Here is an 18,522-nt window from a genome sequence, read left to right as displayed (position 1 = left end):
TTATGTAATAAGACTATTATAACCGTGGTTTTATATGGAAATTTATACAATCTGTTTCTTCAAAAAAAATCCAGTTAAATCCAGGATATCCTAGTTACTTTCAACCTAATAGAAAGCATAATTTATATTTATGAAATATAATTGAAAATGGAAAATGTATGAAAAGATTTTATTATTATATCTGTAAGCTTGGAATCCCTGGGTTCCATTAAATCCATTATATTAATTCCAGCTTTCCCAGTCCCAAGCAGTATGAGGCGCAGTGTGATGGTGTGATGGGTATAGGCTATAAAGGTTGTCCTCACAGCAATACTCTGCCTAATTGCTGAACAGTTCAGAAACATTTGTGGCCAGACTTTCGACTGAGTGGAAAGTTCTTGACTTTGGCAAGAGGCACCGGCACTCTTACCAGGAAAGGCCATTCAATGTGTAATGGCTTAGGTCCAAATGAAAAGACAGTTCTTATGAATGCTGGCATAAAATGGTTGGTCTATAGCCATGGTTCTTTCACTTTGTCAATAACAACTCTAATAAAGACTTATGGGCGGCACAGGGACTTATATGTTTCCTACTTCCAAAAGCACAATGCACCAATGAAACTTGTTCTAATAACCATTACGTCTGTCTTTGTAATATGACAAATCTCCGCTATGCTGTTTAAACAATTAAAAAGATAATTAATTATGCAATAATGTGTTAATCCATAATTCCAACATTACCTTCAGTTGCACATTTACAAACAACTTGTAGAACTAAACTAAAAGAAAACTTATTCCTTATATTATAGATCTGGATTTTGAGACTAGTAATGGCAGTAGGTAATTACAGTATTATTTAATAGTTTCTTTTAGTGATAGCTTAGGGTCCAGGGAGGGTTGTAAGAGGTTGAGATTCTAGCTTGGTGCAAGAATGTACTGCGCATGCGTGAGTCTTCGGGAAAATGGCACCTGTGTCTTATTCCCAGGGACATCTCTACTACACATGGCCTCCGCCATTTCTCCTGTGATTTTTGCTGCTGGGTGCAGGGTGTGTGGTGTGTGGTGGCTTCCCTGGACCCAGGGGCTGCATGTACTCAAAAACATAATTTGTTTGTGACAGAACTCATTTGAAGGTGTTTAGTGATGGAATACAAAACACTAAATTAAAGTAACTCAGAGCAAAACATGGTGATATAAGGAATTCCTCATACAGTTTGTTTAAAAATGTACATTAACCATCAGTCTTACCTCGACTGGGAACAAAGCATTCAATTCAACCTCAGCCAGATTCCATTCACCTTGCCTCACATTGTTCATTTTCCAGATTTCATCATAGGAGCCGTGCAAGTCTCGTGTATATATCATAAAAACATTACTGCTTTCACGCTGAATTCGATAATAAAAGGAAAGGCAACCAGATATAGGGGTAACAATCATTGGGGAAACTAACTGTGCTACTTCTTGGAACTGTTTGGCATAAACAGAATCAACATACATGTAGTGCCCTATAAATGGAAAAAAATTATGTCATGAAACGGTTTTAAAATGACTGTAAATATTAGAACTTCAAATTAAATAGAGTACATATAATGATAACCCTGAAAACTACTGCCCTCAGGCCACTATACATTATAATTTGATGCATTACTTACCTAATTCACTTTGAAGTGTGTGGTCGCTAGGCATGATGGCCTGCGAATTTCTGATGTTACCTCCTCCCACAAACCAGTTTACATTTGGGTTCCAGCTGTTCACGTAACCACAAAGATGGTTTTCCTCAAAGTCACACTCTGCAATGACACACAAGCTTAATAATTATGTTTTTATAACAGACATGATCGTTCCTAAACTAAATGCATGTTAGCTGACATTTGATTTATGTGCACTCACCAATGTTTTCTTTTTAAGTTTAGTCATTTGGAAATTAAACAATTAAAATATGACCTTGGTGAGAACTTTGTATCTTGTGTAAAAATGGTCACACTGCTTGTATGCATTATTTGCACTGACTTTAAAGTTATATTGATATTCCAGGCCCTGAAGCATGCAGTACAGTAAAAGTGTGTCTACACAGAAGTGGACCACATCCATTAGACACACCCCTTTGAAATGCATTAAAATCTATAGTTGAAAGTATCCTTAGATGTGACTTTTAGGAGGTGTATAATATACATGTGTATAAGCCTGGTGCAAATTTAGGTTTTCGTTCAGGATGCCTTGCTTACCCTATTTCCAGATGCAGTTATACATCAGACATGTTGATAATCATGGCAGACATATATTTGCTCCAGATGCATCAATGTGCTGTAATTTAGGATATACACATGTTAAGATCCCATTTAGGGCCTGATCCAGATCCGCAAACAAATGCCGATGTTTTTGCACATTGAGTGATTGTTAGTCTTTGTGCATGTACGAAGTTTGCACTGTGCACGTGCAGCGATTGTTTTCAATTTTGTGCGTGAGTGGCAGATGGGAGATGCTTTTAGTGTGCATCTCTAAGTACTCGACTCGAGTCATTTCCATATTTTGCAATTTTTGCAATTGCCATCCATAAGAGATGCAATAGCATTTGCATTGGGGATCTGAATCAGGTCCTTAGATTGCAGATCCCCCTGTTGTGCCTAATAAGTACACCACTTTTCCTCTTGTGTCCACATAGTACCTGGTTCCCCCTCTTAAGACCACTTTGTACATAGCTTGCTTTGTTATGTTCACTATATACACAGCCTGACCTCTTATGAACACAGCTATCCCTGTTGTGCCCACAGTGTACCCCGTTACCATGTTGTGCCCTCTAGGTACCAGGGCTGCCATCAGAAATCGTGGGGCCCAATACTGACAAAATATTCAGGGCCCAATGGTGAGGGTGGGACGTCAATTGGTGAGTAAACCAACTTAAAAATTCTCAAAGTTTGGGGTCGGGAAGGAAGGATGAACATGGGGACACAGGGCTGGGAAGCCTGGACTGGGAGGGCACAGAGAAGGCTGGAAAAGGGGTGCACAGGGCAGGGAAGGCTGGACCTTAATTGGGGGGCACATTCAGGGAAAGCTGGCTGGATTAGGGGGGAGGCACATGGCAGGGGAGGCTGGACTGGGAAGGGGGGAAAGGGCAGAGAAGACTGGCTGGATTAGGGAGGCAGGGAAGGCTGGCTTGATTAGGGGGAGCGCAGGGAAGGGAAGGCTGGCTAGTCTGGGGGGGACACAGGGCAGAGAAGGCTGACTGGACAAGGGGAGCACAGTGCAGGGAAGGCTGGCTGGAGTAGGGGGTTAGGGTATGGAAGGCTAGCTGCACTAGGTGGAGGGGGATAGGGCAGGGACTCCGAGTCCTACCTTGTTTCTTCAGCAGGCCCAGGAGACAGCGGTGCAGATATACAATGGCAGCCGGGAGAACCAGCGCTGGCGGCGGTATTTCAAATATGGCGTTGGCTGCTAACCAATCACAGCACACGTACCAGCAGACATTCAGGAGCGGCCATCGTGGCCACTACTGATTGGCTGCCGGTCCGCGAGCTGTAATGGCTCGTGGATGGTGCCATATTTCAAATACCGTCGGCAGAGTGTTTTCTCTCAGGCTGTCGAAGCCTGATTCATATCTTCTGCTCTGCCGTCACCGGGCCCACTCTCTCTCCGGGCCAGGGACTACAGGCCTGGCAGACACCCCCTGATGGCGGCCCTGCTAGGTGCACAGCTTATCCTATTGTGCCTACTTAGGGCCTGATTCAGAGTTGTACACAAACTCCCTGGTCTACATACAACTCCAATGATCTGTGCTACACATGTGCATGATCTGTACTAGGCATGTGCAGGATCGGTACTACGCATGTGCAGGATCTGTACTATGCATGTGCAGGATCTGTACTAGGCATGTGCAGGATCGGTACTACGCATGTGCAGGATCTGTACTACCCATGTGCAGGATCTGTACTACGCATGTGCAGGATCTGTACTACGCATGTGCAGGATCTGTACTAGGCATGTGCAGGATCTGTACTAAGCATGTGTAGGATCTGTACTACGCATGTGCAGGATCTGTACTAGGCATGTGCAGGATCGGTACTACGCATGTGCAGGATCTGTACTACCCATGTGCAGGATCTGTACTACGCATGTGCAGGATCTGTACTACGCATGTGCAGGATCTGTACTAGGCATGTGCATGATCTGTACTACGCATGTGCAGGATCTGTACTAAGCATGTGCAGGATCTGTACTACGCATGTGCAGGATCTGTACTAGGCATGTGCAGGATCGGTACTACGCATGTGCAGGATCTGTACTACACATGTGCAGGATCTGTACTACGCATGTGCAGGATCGGTACTACGCATGTGCAGGATCTGTACTACGCATGTGCAGGATCTGTACTACACATGTGCATGATCTGTACTACGCATGTGCAGGATCTGTACTACGCATGTGCAGGATCTGTACTACGCATGTGCAGGATCGGTACTAGGCATGTGCAGGATCAGTAATATGCATGTGCAGGATCGGTACTATGCATGTGCAGGATCGGTAATATGCATGTGCAGGATCGGTACTAGGCATGTGCAGGATCTGTACTATGACAGATATCGCAGTTGTGGGGAAGGGACAGCAATGACCAGCAGTACAGAAAAACATGAGCACTGCGGCCCCGATTTTTGGGTGTGCCGAGGTGAGCGGGATGCAGCCTCACTGTCTTAGAGGCATAAAATACATGCCCATCCTAAGTAACCTAAGGATTGCTCAGACGACCGATTTTCACGCAGATGATACACATATTTCCCCTGTTGTGCCCACAAAGTACACAGCTACATCTGTTGTCACCACTATGTGCATCACTGTCCATAATGTAAAGCAAATCTCAGGTTGCCACACTACAACCTAAAGTAGCTAATGTACCTAAAACAGAGGGAGTCCGTAAATATTTGGCGAATACAACCCTATGTCCCTTATTATGCAGAGCTAGACATAATAGATAAAGGAGTTTTAGATTAGCAGCATTTTGGGTCAAAAAAAGGAAGGGTTCATATAACTGAGATTTCACGCTATGTGCTGGGCTGCTGTGAGGGAGGGGGAGTGGCGCCGGACCCGGACCCGGGCCTCAGGAAGCCCGGGCCCCGGTAATCTGTACCCGCTCCCCCCCCCCTCTCGGCGCATGGCTGGCGGTTCAATTCCCGACAGCGGCTGCCTGACCAAGGAGGAAATCCCGATTGTCCTAAAGGTCAACTAACCTAACCCCCCTAACCCTAACCCTCCTTTAGGGTGCCTAACCCTAACCTCCCCCCTGTGCCTAACCCTAACCCCTCCTCTAAGTGCCTAAATCTAACACCCTTCCCCGCTGCCTAAACCTAAGTCCCCCGGGGGGTGCCTAACCCTAACCTCCACCCGGGGGTGCCTAACCCTAACCCTCCCTCCCCCTAGACCCCCTGCGGCGCCCGGCATCACTTCGATCAGGATGCCGGGTACCTGTCTCCCGGCGTCAGTAAAATGACAGGCATCTACATTTAGACGCCTGTCATTCAACCCTTGCCGAGATTAAGTAGTCTGGAAGCCGGTGGTTGGCATTTAGACCGTCGGCTTCCAGAGTACATCCCGTCCAAAATTAGACAGATCTTTGTGTATTCCCAAATCAGCATAGCCTACAAACACATGCCCACAACACCCCCTCCGGGCACTTGGCATAAGTGCATATCCAAGCAAATGCCCTGTTGCTACAAGTGGTGAAATGACTGATATGTGTAAGCACTTAAATTGCTCATAGATGCATATGTTCTGCTACAGAGTAGGTGCAGTGCTAACATTTGCAAGATAATGTCCACAAAATGGATTCTGAATCAGCCTTTTTTGCGGAAAGCATATTGATGATACTAAAATGGGATCAATGATGCTAAAATAAATAAATGTGCTACACTATATTTTTTGCTTCATAATTGACCCTGGTGTTGTTACATTGCCCCACAAAATGAATCCTAGCTTATCTGCTTTCCTGCATTTCCTACATCCTGTATTTGTATCCAGTGCAGAATCCAGGCAACGTAAGTGATCCAGAAATGGAGAAATACAAGCATTTATAATATAACATTACAGTGTTTTAACAAAGACATTAGCCTCTCCTTTCACATTTTAAAATGTCATGTATCCCGAGCCAGCAATAATAATTGAAAATTTATGTAAGGGTTATTATACATACCAATGCAATATCCAGTGGTCCTTTTTAATTCATAAATTGCAATGCTGCTATTATCATCTGCTCCAAGTATGCCTTCTAATATAATCTAAAATCAACAGAAAGAAATTGACACCACAACCTTATTCAGAGTCAAGCTAAAATGCTATTTCCTAATTTTTGTCTCAAGTACTGTAGCAATTATATATAAACTCTGCCACTTGCAGTACAGCAGTAAACTGATACCACTTATTACTTAATGGCCTCCTCAGGGTGCATGTCTTATGAATAATAGAACCAACGAAGGCAGCAACTAGCTTATCAACCCAACTACCATCTCCGTGGTATAACACATAGAATATAACACACACAGTATACAGTATACTGCAAAAATCTATTCTGAAGATATATTCACATCACACAGAGGGGCAGATGTACTAAGCTCTGGAAAGTGATAAATTGGAGAGTGATAAAGTACCAACCAATCCGATTCTAACTGTCAGTTTTCAAACACAGCCTGTAACATGACAGTTGGGAGCTGAGTGGTTGGTAGTTTACCACTCTACAAATTATCACTTTCCAGAGCTTAGTAGATCTCCCCCAGAATCTGATAGGTTCAACAAGCTATGATCAAGACATTTCAGAGATGGGAGCATATCTTATCCACTTCACTAGGGAATTAAACAAGGCCTTGCTGGGAAAAGTGTCATCATGTCCACATCCCCTGCAGCGCAATGACTCAATTGCTCCTTCCACTTGCTTTTTAGACCTCCACTTTGGGACCTCCCAGAGGGGATTTTGAAAATGAAGGGCATTTATGAGGGGCAGTATCTGCCAACGAGCAGCACAGTGCAGAAACCACTGCTACATGTATGTAGCATCATTGCATCCAGTCCCGGTGTCAGGGGAGTACAAGAGGGATCAGACTGAGGATTCTGAAAGATTCTGAGGGGCCCCAGTCCCTCAGGAACCTTGGGAGTTGGGTTAATCTGCCTCCTGGACAAATCAGGTTGTTACCGGTTGCCTGTGCCACTGCAGCATTCAGCAGGGAACAAACAGAAAGAGGGCGGTTGGCGCAATTAAGTAATTTTTTTCCCCTGTATGGCAAAGGAGCTGCGTAGAGGAACAGCAGGCAGCAGTAAATAAATGTGGGCTGGAGGTAGAAAGACACGAGGCTGGGGGTAGGAGATGCAGAGACACAGGGGGATGGTACTGAAGACATGAGGCTGTAGAAACATAGGGTGATGTGCTGGACAGACACAGGTGGGGGATGGGGCTGAAAGACTCTGGGGGGAGATGCTGAGAGACACGGGGATGAGGATGAGAGACACTGGGTTGGGTAAGGCTGATTCAGACAGGGATAAGCTGGGAGAGACACAGGGGGATGAGCAATTGGCCAACCAGCCTCTACCTGCAGTGGTCAGTAAGCATAATTATTTTTATTTTGCCTAGTGGGTGTTCACTAAAAGGTGATTTAGAGGCTCATTTAGCGTTTGATGCATTTTCATCAAAAGCACAGAAGCAAAATACGTGGAGTAATAAAAGTATGTTTCACCTGGTAGGGAATCATTCCTCTAGCGGTAGAGAGCCCACAAAAGATACGGCTTCTGGCAAGCGTATCTCTGGCTATGTCAGCCTCTATGTACAGTAGTGGTCAATTATGTGAACATGCATATACTGTACTAAACCTACGTGTAACCTTCATTCCACCTTTCCACCGCTCCAAAATCAAGATGGTGCAAGCTATGGATACACAAATAGTGGACACAAGGATATGCATTTGCACCTAAATTGAACAAAAAAGTGTTTTTTTTTGTGCTTAGAAATGGGCTTTGCATCCTAAATGCCTTCCTAACTGAGCAAATGGAAAGAAAGATATGCAGACTGCTTCTAGAGCACACATTGCCTGGGTTTTCCTGCCTACTCAGGTGTGGTGTAAATTTTAATTTTCACATGAAAGTAAAGTGCATCTAAGGTACAAACAAGTTGTGTACACTGGAAAGAAATGTTATACAATGTTTGAAATTGTTAAAAATCAAACATACATGAGATTAGTAAGCTGGATCTACTGTATATATTATATTCACAAACCTGCATCTGCATTCGACTCACAGTGGTAAATAAAACAGGTGAATGTACATCTATTGGCTTACATTGCTTTAATGAAGAAGGTGGCCCATAGGAACACAGACAGGGGGTGCTTACATGTGTTTGCATCTGCATATATATGTAGTCAGGGATGGACAGACCTTACTTGAGCTGGGAAGCAGCACATTTCTTGTGCATCTCCGAGCACCTCCATGTGCCTCCCGCTCTCCTCCCTTTCCCCTCTATCTCACCTTACTTAATTTTGAGCCAGAGGTAAGGCGGGTGGGCGTGGTTTTATGCTCGGTGCCATCCACAGTGCCCGACGCCCTACACGCCCGCGTACCATGAGTAATGGTTGGGCCGGCGCTGTGTGTAGTACATACTGTAGGTAAAACATGCAAAACAGTCATGGTGGTAGATTTATTAAAGGTTCTAAAAACAGACAAGTGGTAGCACTGCTTATAGCAACCAATCAGATTATGACTATCATTTTCTATAAAGCAATAGAGAAATGATAGCTAGAATCTGATTTGTTCCTATGGGTAATACCACCACTCTTCAATTTTTTAAGCTTTAGCAAATCTACCGCGTGATCACATCTCGATGACAGACAACCCTGGGCAAAGCGTATACGCAGCTGCAAGAACAGTTGCACTCTGCTCATCTTTTTATAAAGGATCACAAACACCATACTATAGAAACAGCACCTTACAGCATATGAATTTGTTTCCCAAAGGAAATAAAATATATTAGTAAAGTATTATTTGTTTACCTTGTATAGTTTTGATGAATTTCTCAAATCAATGCTTGCAATTAACCAGCCATCTGACTGTTCCTGGGTTGACCATAGAAGGTAATCGAAGCTTTCTCCATCAGGCCTGACAAAAACACTTAACATACTTGGTTTGGGTGAGGATTCTAAACCAGTCATTTGGTAAACCAGTCTAAGGCAGCTCCAATCATCAAATTGGAGATCAGGACTCACAAGAAGTGCTTTTTGCCCATGGAGCCCTCGAGACGTATCCACTGAGATATAATGACCTGAAAACAAAAAGTACAGCTTAACATTGAAAAAGTCTGTCATAGTTCATTATACTTTTATTATTATTTATTTTTATTCTATTTTTATTGATATTCAAATAAAATATAAACCAATAAACAAATACTATATAAGCATCAGTCAATGGTAAATAGCCAGGATATATTAGTACAGTATAGACAGCAAATATCATTCTGGCATACTTAAATAGCAACAATCGTTAGTACGTATGTAAAAAAATTTCAGTAAGTTCAAGAAAAAGCAAAATACAAAAAGAGGATTATAAAACATGGAAAGTAAAGGAGAGAGATAAAAGAAAATAGAAGAAAAGAAGAGAAAAAAAAGAAAAGGAAAGTCAGACCGCTCTGGGTTAAAAAGTCACAATAGCCAAGGTCACCTAACGGTAGATCAAGCAAACTAGAAAACCTGATAAGTTGCAGAGTCCAAATGTTATTATTTTAAATTCCTTTCAGGAATAATGTTAATTAACTAAAGCAAATAAAGAAATATTGATTCATGTTAAACAGTAGGGTATGTGTTAATAGTGAGGCAAATATACTAATGATCATTTAATATTTATATCCCATATTATCTTTAACCACTTGCAAAGGTTAACTGCAGTGAAACCAAGAAATTAAAATAAAAAATCATTAATTTCATTATAATCACCTCCTGTTGAGCTGCACTATATTTCTTCATTATGACACACAGCACAAAATATTAGAGAATCTATTTAATCCTACCTCTAACATAGAAAATGTGGAGATAATAGATGAGATTGTCAGTGTATTATGAGAAAACTACAAAATTGATAAAATACAAAATTGAATTTGGTGGGAGACAGAAACCTTACAGAAATTTCATGCAGACCAATTGGTCCCTAAAGGCCCAATACAAAATTCTAAAACTGCATCCTTCTCTATGGCCAGGAATGAATTTAAAAAAGGCACAGCATTCTAGATCAAAGTTCTTCGTCTCTCAGTTTTAGATCAACAAATAGAAGAATTATGGACAGTTAGATACCTTTGTGATTGCACAGGGAAATCACAACCAACATAAACAAGAATACGCTAGCTAGTTCAGTACAAAAAAAAAACAGAAAAAAATAAACAGGAAAAAACAGAACTAATACTAGAAAAGGCCCAGTGGTAATCCCTAGATACACCCCACAAACCACTCCTGAAGATCTTACACAACCTCAACAATGGCCACGTTTTCCAACACATAAAAGAATGCATATAAAGACCTATGAGTCTTAATCCTGTACACATTATAGAGGAATATATACAGTACATATCATCAGTTTATGGTTTTATTTCCCATTGTAGCTACCAACATAGACATGCTGAGAGAACTATTAAAGGATATATCAAACATTACAATCAGTTAGTTGACAGATATCCTAGTACAGATGTCACCACAATCACTATATGATAAGATCCATCATTCTAATACAGTTCCCTCACACAGGAACCAAAATAGGTGGGCATAATCCATAAAAAACAACATCTAAATAGAAAACCCTCAAACAGCCAAAACAATCACCTGTACCCATGAGACCCACCCATGAAATTTAATGAAGATATTTAATTTGAGCTACCATTACACTCACAGGAGCAGACAAGTTGGTGCTTTTGAATGGTTTTACCTTTAATCCAACATCTCATATCAACTCTTTTGAATTGCTGGTAGATCTACAATAGATTATCTGCAAGCTATCAGTTATAAAAATATTTGTGATTGGGTAGAGTACAATGACCACAAAGCAACACAGAAGTGAAGAAAAAAAAATTATTCCACACCAGATAGTGTTATAAAAAGTCAACCTTCATTCCCACCCATATTAGGGGGCATTATATAAACACTTTTAATCTAAGTGTTAAATACTAATCAATAAATATAAAGAAGGTGTCTTATAGGAGAATATGGTGCAATATATATATGGACAACTCCTCTGTAAGCATTATCTATCTTCTCCTCAAGGTCTGTAAAGACCCCATGAGTCCACTGGGTAGGTGGGTTTAAACACAGGTACATCTAAAATTTTTGAGATTATAGATTTCCAACTCTAAGCCCTAGTTACAGACACAAGATCTTAATTGAAAGATAAAACTGCCATTTTGGCTAAATTAATAACGTTTGGCTTGTGGCAGGTGATGTATGGTCACTCACTATACACAATTACAGAATCAGACCATACATAATGTCACCAAATCCTTTCTTCTGAAAATTCAGCTATAATCCTTTTGTGATACAATTTTTAAAGTATTGGAAAGTATTGAACTCATTTTGAAAAATGGAAAATATTATGTTGAATGTCAACACAGCCATGGGCACCAGATTCACCCCCAGTTACACTAATCTCTTTATGGCCTTCTGGGAAGACCTGGCAGTTTGTAATGGCCATTAATATAGGGCAAATCTAGTGTCCTGGCACAGGATTATAGGTGACATGTTTTTCATATGGGAAGTTGATCAAGATAAACTGTATGTTTCTGAAGACACTTAGGGCCTGATTCAGCAAGGATCGCAGTTACTTATATGCATGCAATCGGCTGATTGTTGAATACTGTGCATGCGTATGCATCGCAGTGCGTGAACTAGCTATTGCAATCGGGACTGCAATCGCAGAGGCTATGCAGATTGACAGGAAGTGCCATTTGTGGGTGGTGACGGAGGGTGGTCGGGCGAATGCAGGTGTGCCAGTGCATTCAACGCTGTTGCATGAGTGTGCATAATTTATCCACTGCGATACCATACGCAGTCTGAGGCCTCATAGCGTGCGCTAAAGTAAGCAATTCCTGAGTGAGGTCTGACCTGCCTTAACTGTGCATATGGGTCCGATGTTACTCGATGTTACCGATTATTAATCTATGTGAAGTGGGCATCCTTATGTTAGACTGCGATTGCAATGCGAACGGAAACATTTGCATATCATCGTTGATATTAGCAACTGTGTTACGTGCGTTTAAGCAGAATAGTGATTCTTACTGAATCAGGCTCTTAGACAACATCCAGCTTACATCTGATGCCAATTTTGTGAGCTTTTTAGACCTTACTGTTTAGATAGAATATTGTACCATACATACTAAAACATAAAAGAAAAAAACAGACTGCAGTTTGTACATACATGTGACGATTAAAACATCTAGATAAATGATTCAACAATATACCCATGGGCCAATTTAATAAAATTAATTGGAGTTGCTCTAACCCTCAGATCTATGAGGATTAACTAAGTGAAATGGAACAGTTCATCCCTAAAGATTATTGCATGAATACTGGTTGCAATGTTAAATTAACTGTATCCAGTGTTAACAGGGATTACCCACTAAGTATCAGAAAAAAATATGGCTAAAGGTAATAATGACTACAAACTAGCTTTTATCTGTCATTGTAGCCACCTACAAAGACATAAATATTATAAATAAATAAATATTGAGAGGCGCTACTTAAAGACTCCATTTTAGGTCCTACCTCACTATCTCGTCCATGCCTCATATATAGAAAAAGCTATAATCATAGGAACAGGGTAGTTAAAAAGTGTTCTTCTTGAAATAAACTAGGTATGCTCTGGACTAAGTGGGACGTGCACCATGTGCCAGAGTGTGCCATTCCCACCACCAATAAATTTACAGATTTTACAGTTAAGGGTCAAATGTATAAAACCAATTTATTACATGCAATACTAGCTATATTATTTATCTTTTGGAATGCAGTTGTGCAGTGTTCTATTTTGGACATACTTCTAGGTCTATGAAAACAAGAATGAGTGAACACCGTAGAAACAATTAAAAAAAAGGGTTACAAACACATTCTGTCTCAAATTATTTTGAAACCCATCATCAATGTTCTATCAGAGACAGGAAGGTCAAAGGAATAGAAAGAGTTACGAACCACTGGTGCAATAAGGATCAAAAGCTACTGGCAGTGGCACAAGAAGAGATGTATGCAATAAAGGAGAATGGGGTATAGGAATATTGTCACACAGGTAAGTACTATATATAGCCACTATTCCTAGAATTAAGGGCTAATCTCCTTGCCCTATAATAGGTTGTGGTGGTACTCACTTGAGTAAAGTAACCATATTTTACAAATGAGGAAAAAGAAACTCTATATCGTGTGCACTCTTAGTAGTATGTATCTACAAATCTATACTAAAACATAACTTTTATCATAAACAATGCAATGTTAAAATAGACTCGTAAAAACAACTTTCACAAAGAGAGAATAAAGTGCAAGTGCTTGATAAAGAGGGGAAAGATTTACATGTAATAAGGGACACTAGGTGCCAATCTAACTGAAAACGGAAAAATATTAAAACAGACAAATAATATCTTCACTTCTTGTTATTTGTCTGTTTTAATATTTTACTGTTTTCAGTTAGATTGAGAACTAGTGTCCTTTATTACATGTAATTCTTTCCCCTATATTGCTTAAGCATACTGACCGCTGCGCATCTACCTTTTAAGGGGCTGGGGGCTGTGGAAGGTGATAGGTCCTGAGGATGGTGATGGGGGTTGAGGATGATGATGGAGGCTGAGAAAGATGATGGGTCCTGAGGATGGTGATGAGGGTTGAGAATGATGATAAGGGCTGAGGATGGCGATGGGGACTGAGGATGGTGATGGGGGCTGAGGATGGTGATGAGGTCTGAGGAAGGTGATGGGGCTGAGGATGGTGATGAGGGCTGAGAATGATGATAGGGGTTGAGAATGGTGATGGGGGCTGAGGATGGTGATGAGGGCTGAGAAAGATGATGGGGATGAGGAAGGTGATGTGTCCTGAGGATGGTGATGGGGGCTGAGGATGGTGCTGAGGGCTGAGGAAGGTGATGAGGGCTGAGGAAGGTGATGAGGGCTGAGGAAGGTAATGAGAAGCTGAGGGCTGACAAAGATGATGGGGCTGAAGATGGTGAAGAGAGGATGAGGGCTGACAAAGATGATGGGGCTGTGGTTGTTCATGAGAGGCTAAGGGCTGACAAAGATGATGGGGCATAGATTGGTGATGAGAGGCTGAGGGCTGACAAAGATGATGGGGCTGAGGTTGGTGAAGAGAGGCTGAGGGCTGACAAAGATTATGGGGCTGAGGTTGGTGATGAGAGGCTGAGGACTAACAAAGGTGATGGGACTGAGGGCTGACAAAGGTGATGAGGGGTTTAGGTCTGTGGCTGGCTGGCTGCAGATACTCTCCCTCCTACACCTGAGGCATCCACAGCACTGTCAACAAGACATTGGAAGAGACAGCAGACAAGAACTACCGCCTGCATCATCATTGACCGTGTGGTAAGTCATAGTATATTTTTATTTATTTCAAGTCTGGCATATCTTTCAATTAACATTATCATACATCACATATGGGTGTGGGGGTGAAGGTGGAGGGTTTGGGGGTAATGATGAGGAGGTGGGGCCCCCCAGATAGATCAGTGTGGCTCCAAGATTTCTGTTGCCGAGCCCTGCTTATAAGGAATAATATACTTTCTTCTGTGATTTACAAGAATATTAAAAGTCACCTTGGAATTCTGTGGCCCAGTATAATAGCACTTGTGTACCATTATAGTGTACATTATGAAAGAAATGCTAGTCAGTTTATAGTCAACCTAAGGAATGCTGTATTACAGTAAATTGGATGCAGCCATATAATATTTAGAGGCGTACTATAAAAAGTCACTTCTGATGGTACCTGCCAACTTTTCCAGCTGAAATTATATAAATAGACTCATGAACACACAATTAAATATGGGCTCAAAATACTCCTCAGTAATTTTACTTTCTGAAAAACACAGCCTGATATCAAGTGGTGAACACACGCAACCACTAGCATCAAATTTGAAGAACTGATTTTACTGAGATGGCAAAAAACAGATGTAAGTATAGTAAACTGGACCTACTTTAAAAATGATATAAATAGCTATGGTAACCTCTTGTTCATTTATCTTTTACTCTATAATTGTTTTTGTTTCTGGGAATATAACAATTACTGTATAGCTAAAAACACAGCCACACTTAAAGTGTATTTATGTTTTACCTAATATCTCACCTACCCTCTTGATCGTATTATAATCTCCAAGTAAGACTGTGTATAATGCAAGGAGACAGGGGCGTATCTATAATGAGTGCAGGGTGTGCGGGGAGCAAAGGCCCCGCACCTCACACCCTGCACCCATAATATTACTTACCTCTCCGGGGTCCCACATCGGCACGGGGTCTGGCGCTGTAAAATGACTGGAAAATAGCCGCCACGGCCATTTTCCCGTCGTTGGCGCATGCGCAGTACATTTTCCCGGTGACCTGTGCATACATTATAGACTCTGGGCGTACTCTAGTGCCCAGAGTCTATAACTCTGGCCGCGCACCGCTCAGTGCACTGCCGGCCGCCGGGCAGAGAGGGGGGGGGCATTGTCGGAGACCGCACACGGGACCCCTCCTCTCTAGAAATGCCCCTGCAAGGAGATTACAGATGTATTGAAACTGTCCACTAGACCAGTATAGCCTAATGGGGATTGGGTCAAAATCCCGACAGTCGGGATGCCGGCGCATAGAATGCCTGCGCTGGAATCCCGCCACCTGTCATTTGACATCCCGACCGCTGTCATCCTGACGGTAAGCACTGGGGTTAGCTTTAGGGTTAAGCACTAGGGAGAGGGTTAGGATAGGCACTAAGGGGGAGGGTTAGGTATAGGGTGTGGGGAGGGGGAGGTAAGGTTTAGGCACTAGGGGGGAGGTTAAGTTTAGGCATCAGGGAGGGAGGGTTAGGGTATGGAGAGGGGGAGGGTTAGGATAATAATGATAAATGTCGGTATCCTAACCCTGTCGGGATTTTGACCGCCGGGATCCTGAGTGTCGGAATCCCGTACCTAACCCACTTTATGGACTGTGTGTAAAATATGATCAAACAACTGTTGCTCTACAATTTTTTAAGGAAGAGGATCCCAGGGCTGGCAGAACTCTGTGGGCAACCCCTCAATTGGAGGAGGCATTCCCCATCAGGTGTACATAACCCCCAGTCCCATCCCTATTGCATTGAGACCCTCATTCGTACTTCAAAGAAGGGGCAGTAAGGAAAACAATCACCTGTGTTTTCTTCTAGCTGCCTGGGTTAGGATGCCTGAAATAGATAGTAATGGGAATAACTAAAGTTGGGTCAGAAAGGATAATAGTTAGCAGAGTTAGCCCCCACCCTAACCCTCATACACAAACTGTCAGTAACACTGTTTTACACGATTCCAGAGAGACAGTCCCAATTCAAATACGTTTATGTATTCTGCTTCACTTCCTACTGTGAAAACAGGCAGCTCTGCAAGGTCACCCTTAGTACATGTTACATTGTCTATCTACCAAACAGATACATGAAAAGTATGTTTTCTAAAAAATCATCCTTTGTTGCCTTTGGAATGCAGATTTTAGAAAGGATTCTTTTCTCAGAAAAAAACAAATTACAATTGTACTTACATTTTAATGCAAAAAAACAAAAACATTGTAAACGTGTTATAGATTATGGATTTTTAAAAAATGTATTTCTTATGTTATGTGTACTGATTGTTGAACAGGTATACCTTAAGCTGCAGGTTAATTTTGTTTTTTTATCTTGTACTCATCTTGCACTATTTTGTTTTATTTGTTGTATTTATTTTGCTGTGCTGCTCAAATTGTTTATTTGATGTTTGTTTAAATTGAAAAAAGAAAATTATTTTTTTAAGATTATAAGGTTCAAAAAGATCTCCGACTAAAGTGCGGACGGCACTTTAGTCAGAGAATGCCGGTTCTCGCGACTAAACACCAAGCTTAAGTCGCGAGAACCAGCTTTCTCTAACTTAACCAATTCCCGACCAGGCAAACAGCGCGGTGTATTGAATAGCTATGGGAGCTCCCTCCCGCGGGTATTCATCATTGCATAGAATTGAATTTCCCCCATACTGCACTGAGATCCCTTTGACACATGGAACATTCAGGTCACTCTGTCACATAGGGCACACTGAGATCCCTTTATTATATAGAATATTGAGATCCGTCTATCACACAGAGCACTGACACACAGGGCCGCCATCAGGGGGGAAATGCCGGAACTGGAGTCCCGGGCCCGGACACTGGCAGAACGGGGAGGGCTCACTGGGGCCCGTCCGCTCCTCCCGCCGCTGCTGCACAGCTCGCAACCCTACACTGCCTCCTTGAGTAAAAGAGGGAGGACCACTGCTACTGCCCACTGCCGCCAAACCGTACTACCCGGTCCCCATTAAAGGAGGAGGGCCTTCTCGGGTCGCTCCACCAACCTACAGGATGCGCTGTGATCATTAAAGTTTATTTTGTAGTCGGCGTGTGTGATGTCATGAAGTCACGCCGCACCGCTGGAGGGAGAGGTCGGAGGAGCCGCAGCTTGTTAGGAGCAGAGTCTGCCAGAAGAGAAGAAGCCAGGAGGAAGGACTCTTCAAGGAGATAAGGTAAGTAAGTGGGAAAAAGCTAAATGTGCATATGGAGCAACAACAATACATTTCTGGGTGTGGTGCCGTATCATATCACACCCAGCAAGTTCCTCTCTGGGAGTCCCCTAGAGAGGATGATCCAGGTAGGCGGGATGTAGGTGGAGAACTGTAAATTCCATCATCGTACCCCTACCCCAGAAACAGTTTTGCTTAGATTTCTGGCCTTGTGTCATTAATGGGTCTATTTATAATGCAGTGAAAAGTGTGGAGAAGTGAACCAGTGGAGAAATTGCCAATAGCAACCAATCAGCTTTGAAGTAGCATTTATCAAGTACAGTTTATAAAATAGTACGTAGGAGCTGATTGGTTGCTATGGACATCTTCTCCATTGGTCCCCTTCTCCACGCTTTTCACTGCTTGATAAATAGACCCCTAAAGCTGCTAATTTGCTGTGAATCGTGATGGCACGATTTACAGCGAATAACATCATCATGCACTATTGGCCCCCCTACTGTTGCCGGGTTGGTTACAAGAGAATTGACCACTTTCCCAGGACACAGGAGGCACTCAAAAAATATAGGCGGCTTCTGCAGGGTCCAGAAGAATAGGCAAGTATGATTAAGGGATCACATATACAAAGAAGAAAAGTAAGTAGTTTAAATGGGTGCACTGGAACCCATGTTGGTAATTTAAAATTTTATATTTTTAACAGGTATGCATTAAAATCTCACTGTATTAAATTTGTTAAAATGGTGAAATATAAAAAGATAGAATTGTGCAAAAGAGATGAAAATTAACGTGTACAATAAAATATGCAAAACAAAACCATTGTCAATTTGTCATT

The 18,522-nt window shown here is 42.1% G+C and overlaps 1 protein-coding gene across 4 annotated transcripts in view; it reads right to left on the bottom strand.

Annotated features, from left to right (window-relative positions):
• MAMDC2 (MAM domain containing 2) overlaps positions 1-18,522 on the bottom strand; it is a 131,434-nt gene that overhangs the window by 34,100 nt on the left and 78,812 nt on the right. For all 4 annotated transcript variants that reach the window (XM_088475717.1, XM_088475716.1, XM_088475718.1 and 1 more), the window contains 4 exons: positions 8,993-9,261; positions 6,157-6,241; positions 1,631-1,768; positions 1,227-1,483 (listed from right to left, as the gene is read on the bottom strand). In XM_088475717.1, the coding sequence (XP_088331843.1) occupies positions 1,227-1,483; positions 1,631-1,768; positions 6,157-6,241; positions 8,993-9,261 (749 nt within the window). The remainder of the gene's footprint in view (positions 1-1,226; positions 1,484-1,630; positions 1,769-6,156; positions 6,242-8,992; positions 9,262-18,522) is intronic.

This window comes from Taudactylus pleione, unplaced genomic scaffold, assembly GCF_031769625.1.
Source record: "Taudactylus pleione unplaced genomic scaffold, aTauple2 ptg000177l, whole genome shotgun sequence".
In the NCBI taxonomy this organism is placed as follows: Eukaryota; Metazoa; Chordata; class Amphibia; order Anura; family Myobatrachidae; genus Taudactylus; species Taudactylus pleione.
The sequence above is the reverse complement of the archived record's forward strand: the minus strand, read 5'-3'. Positions and strand labels throughout refer to the sequence as shown.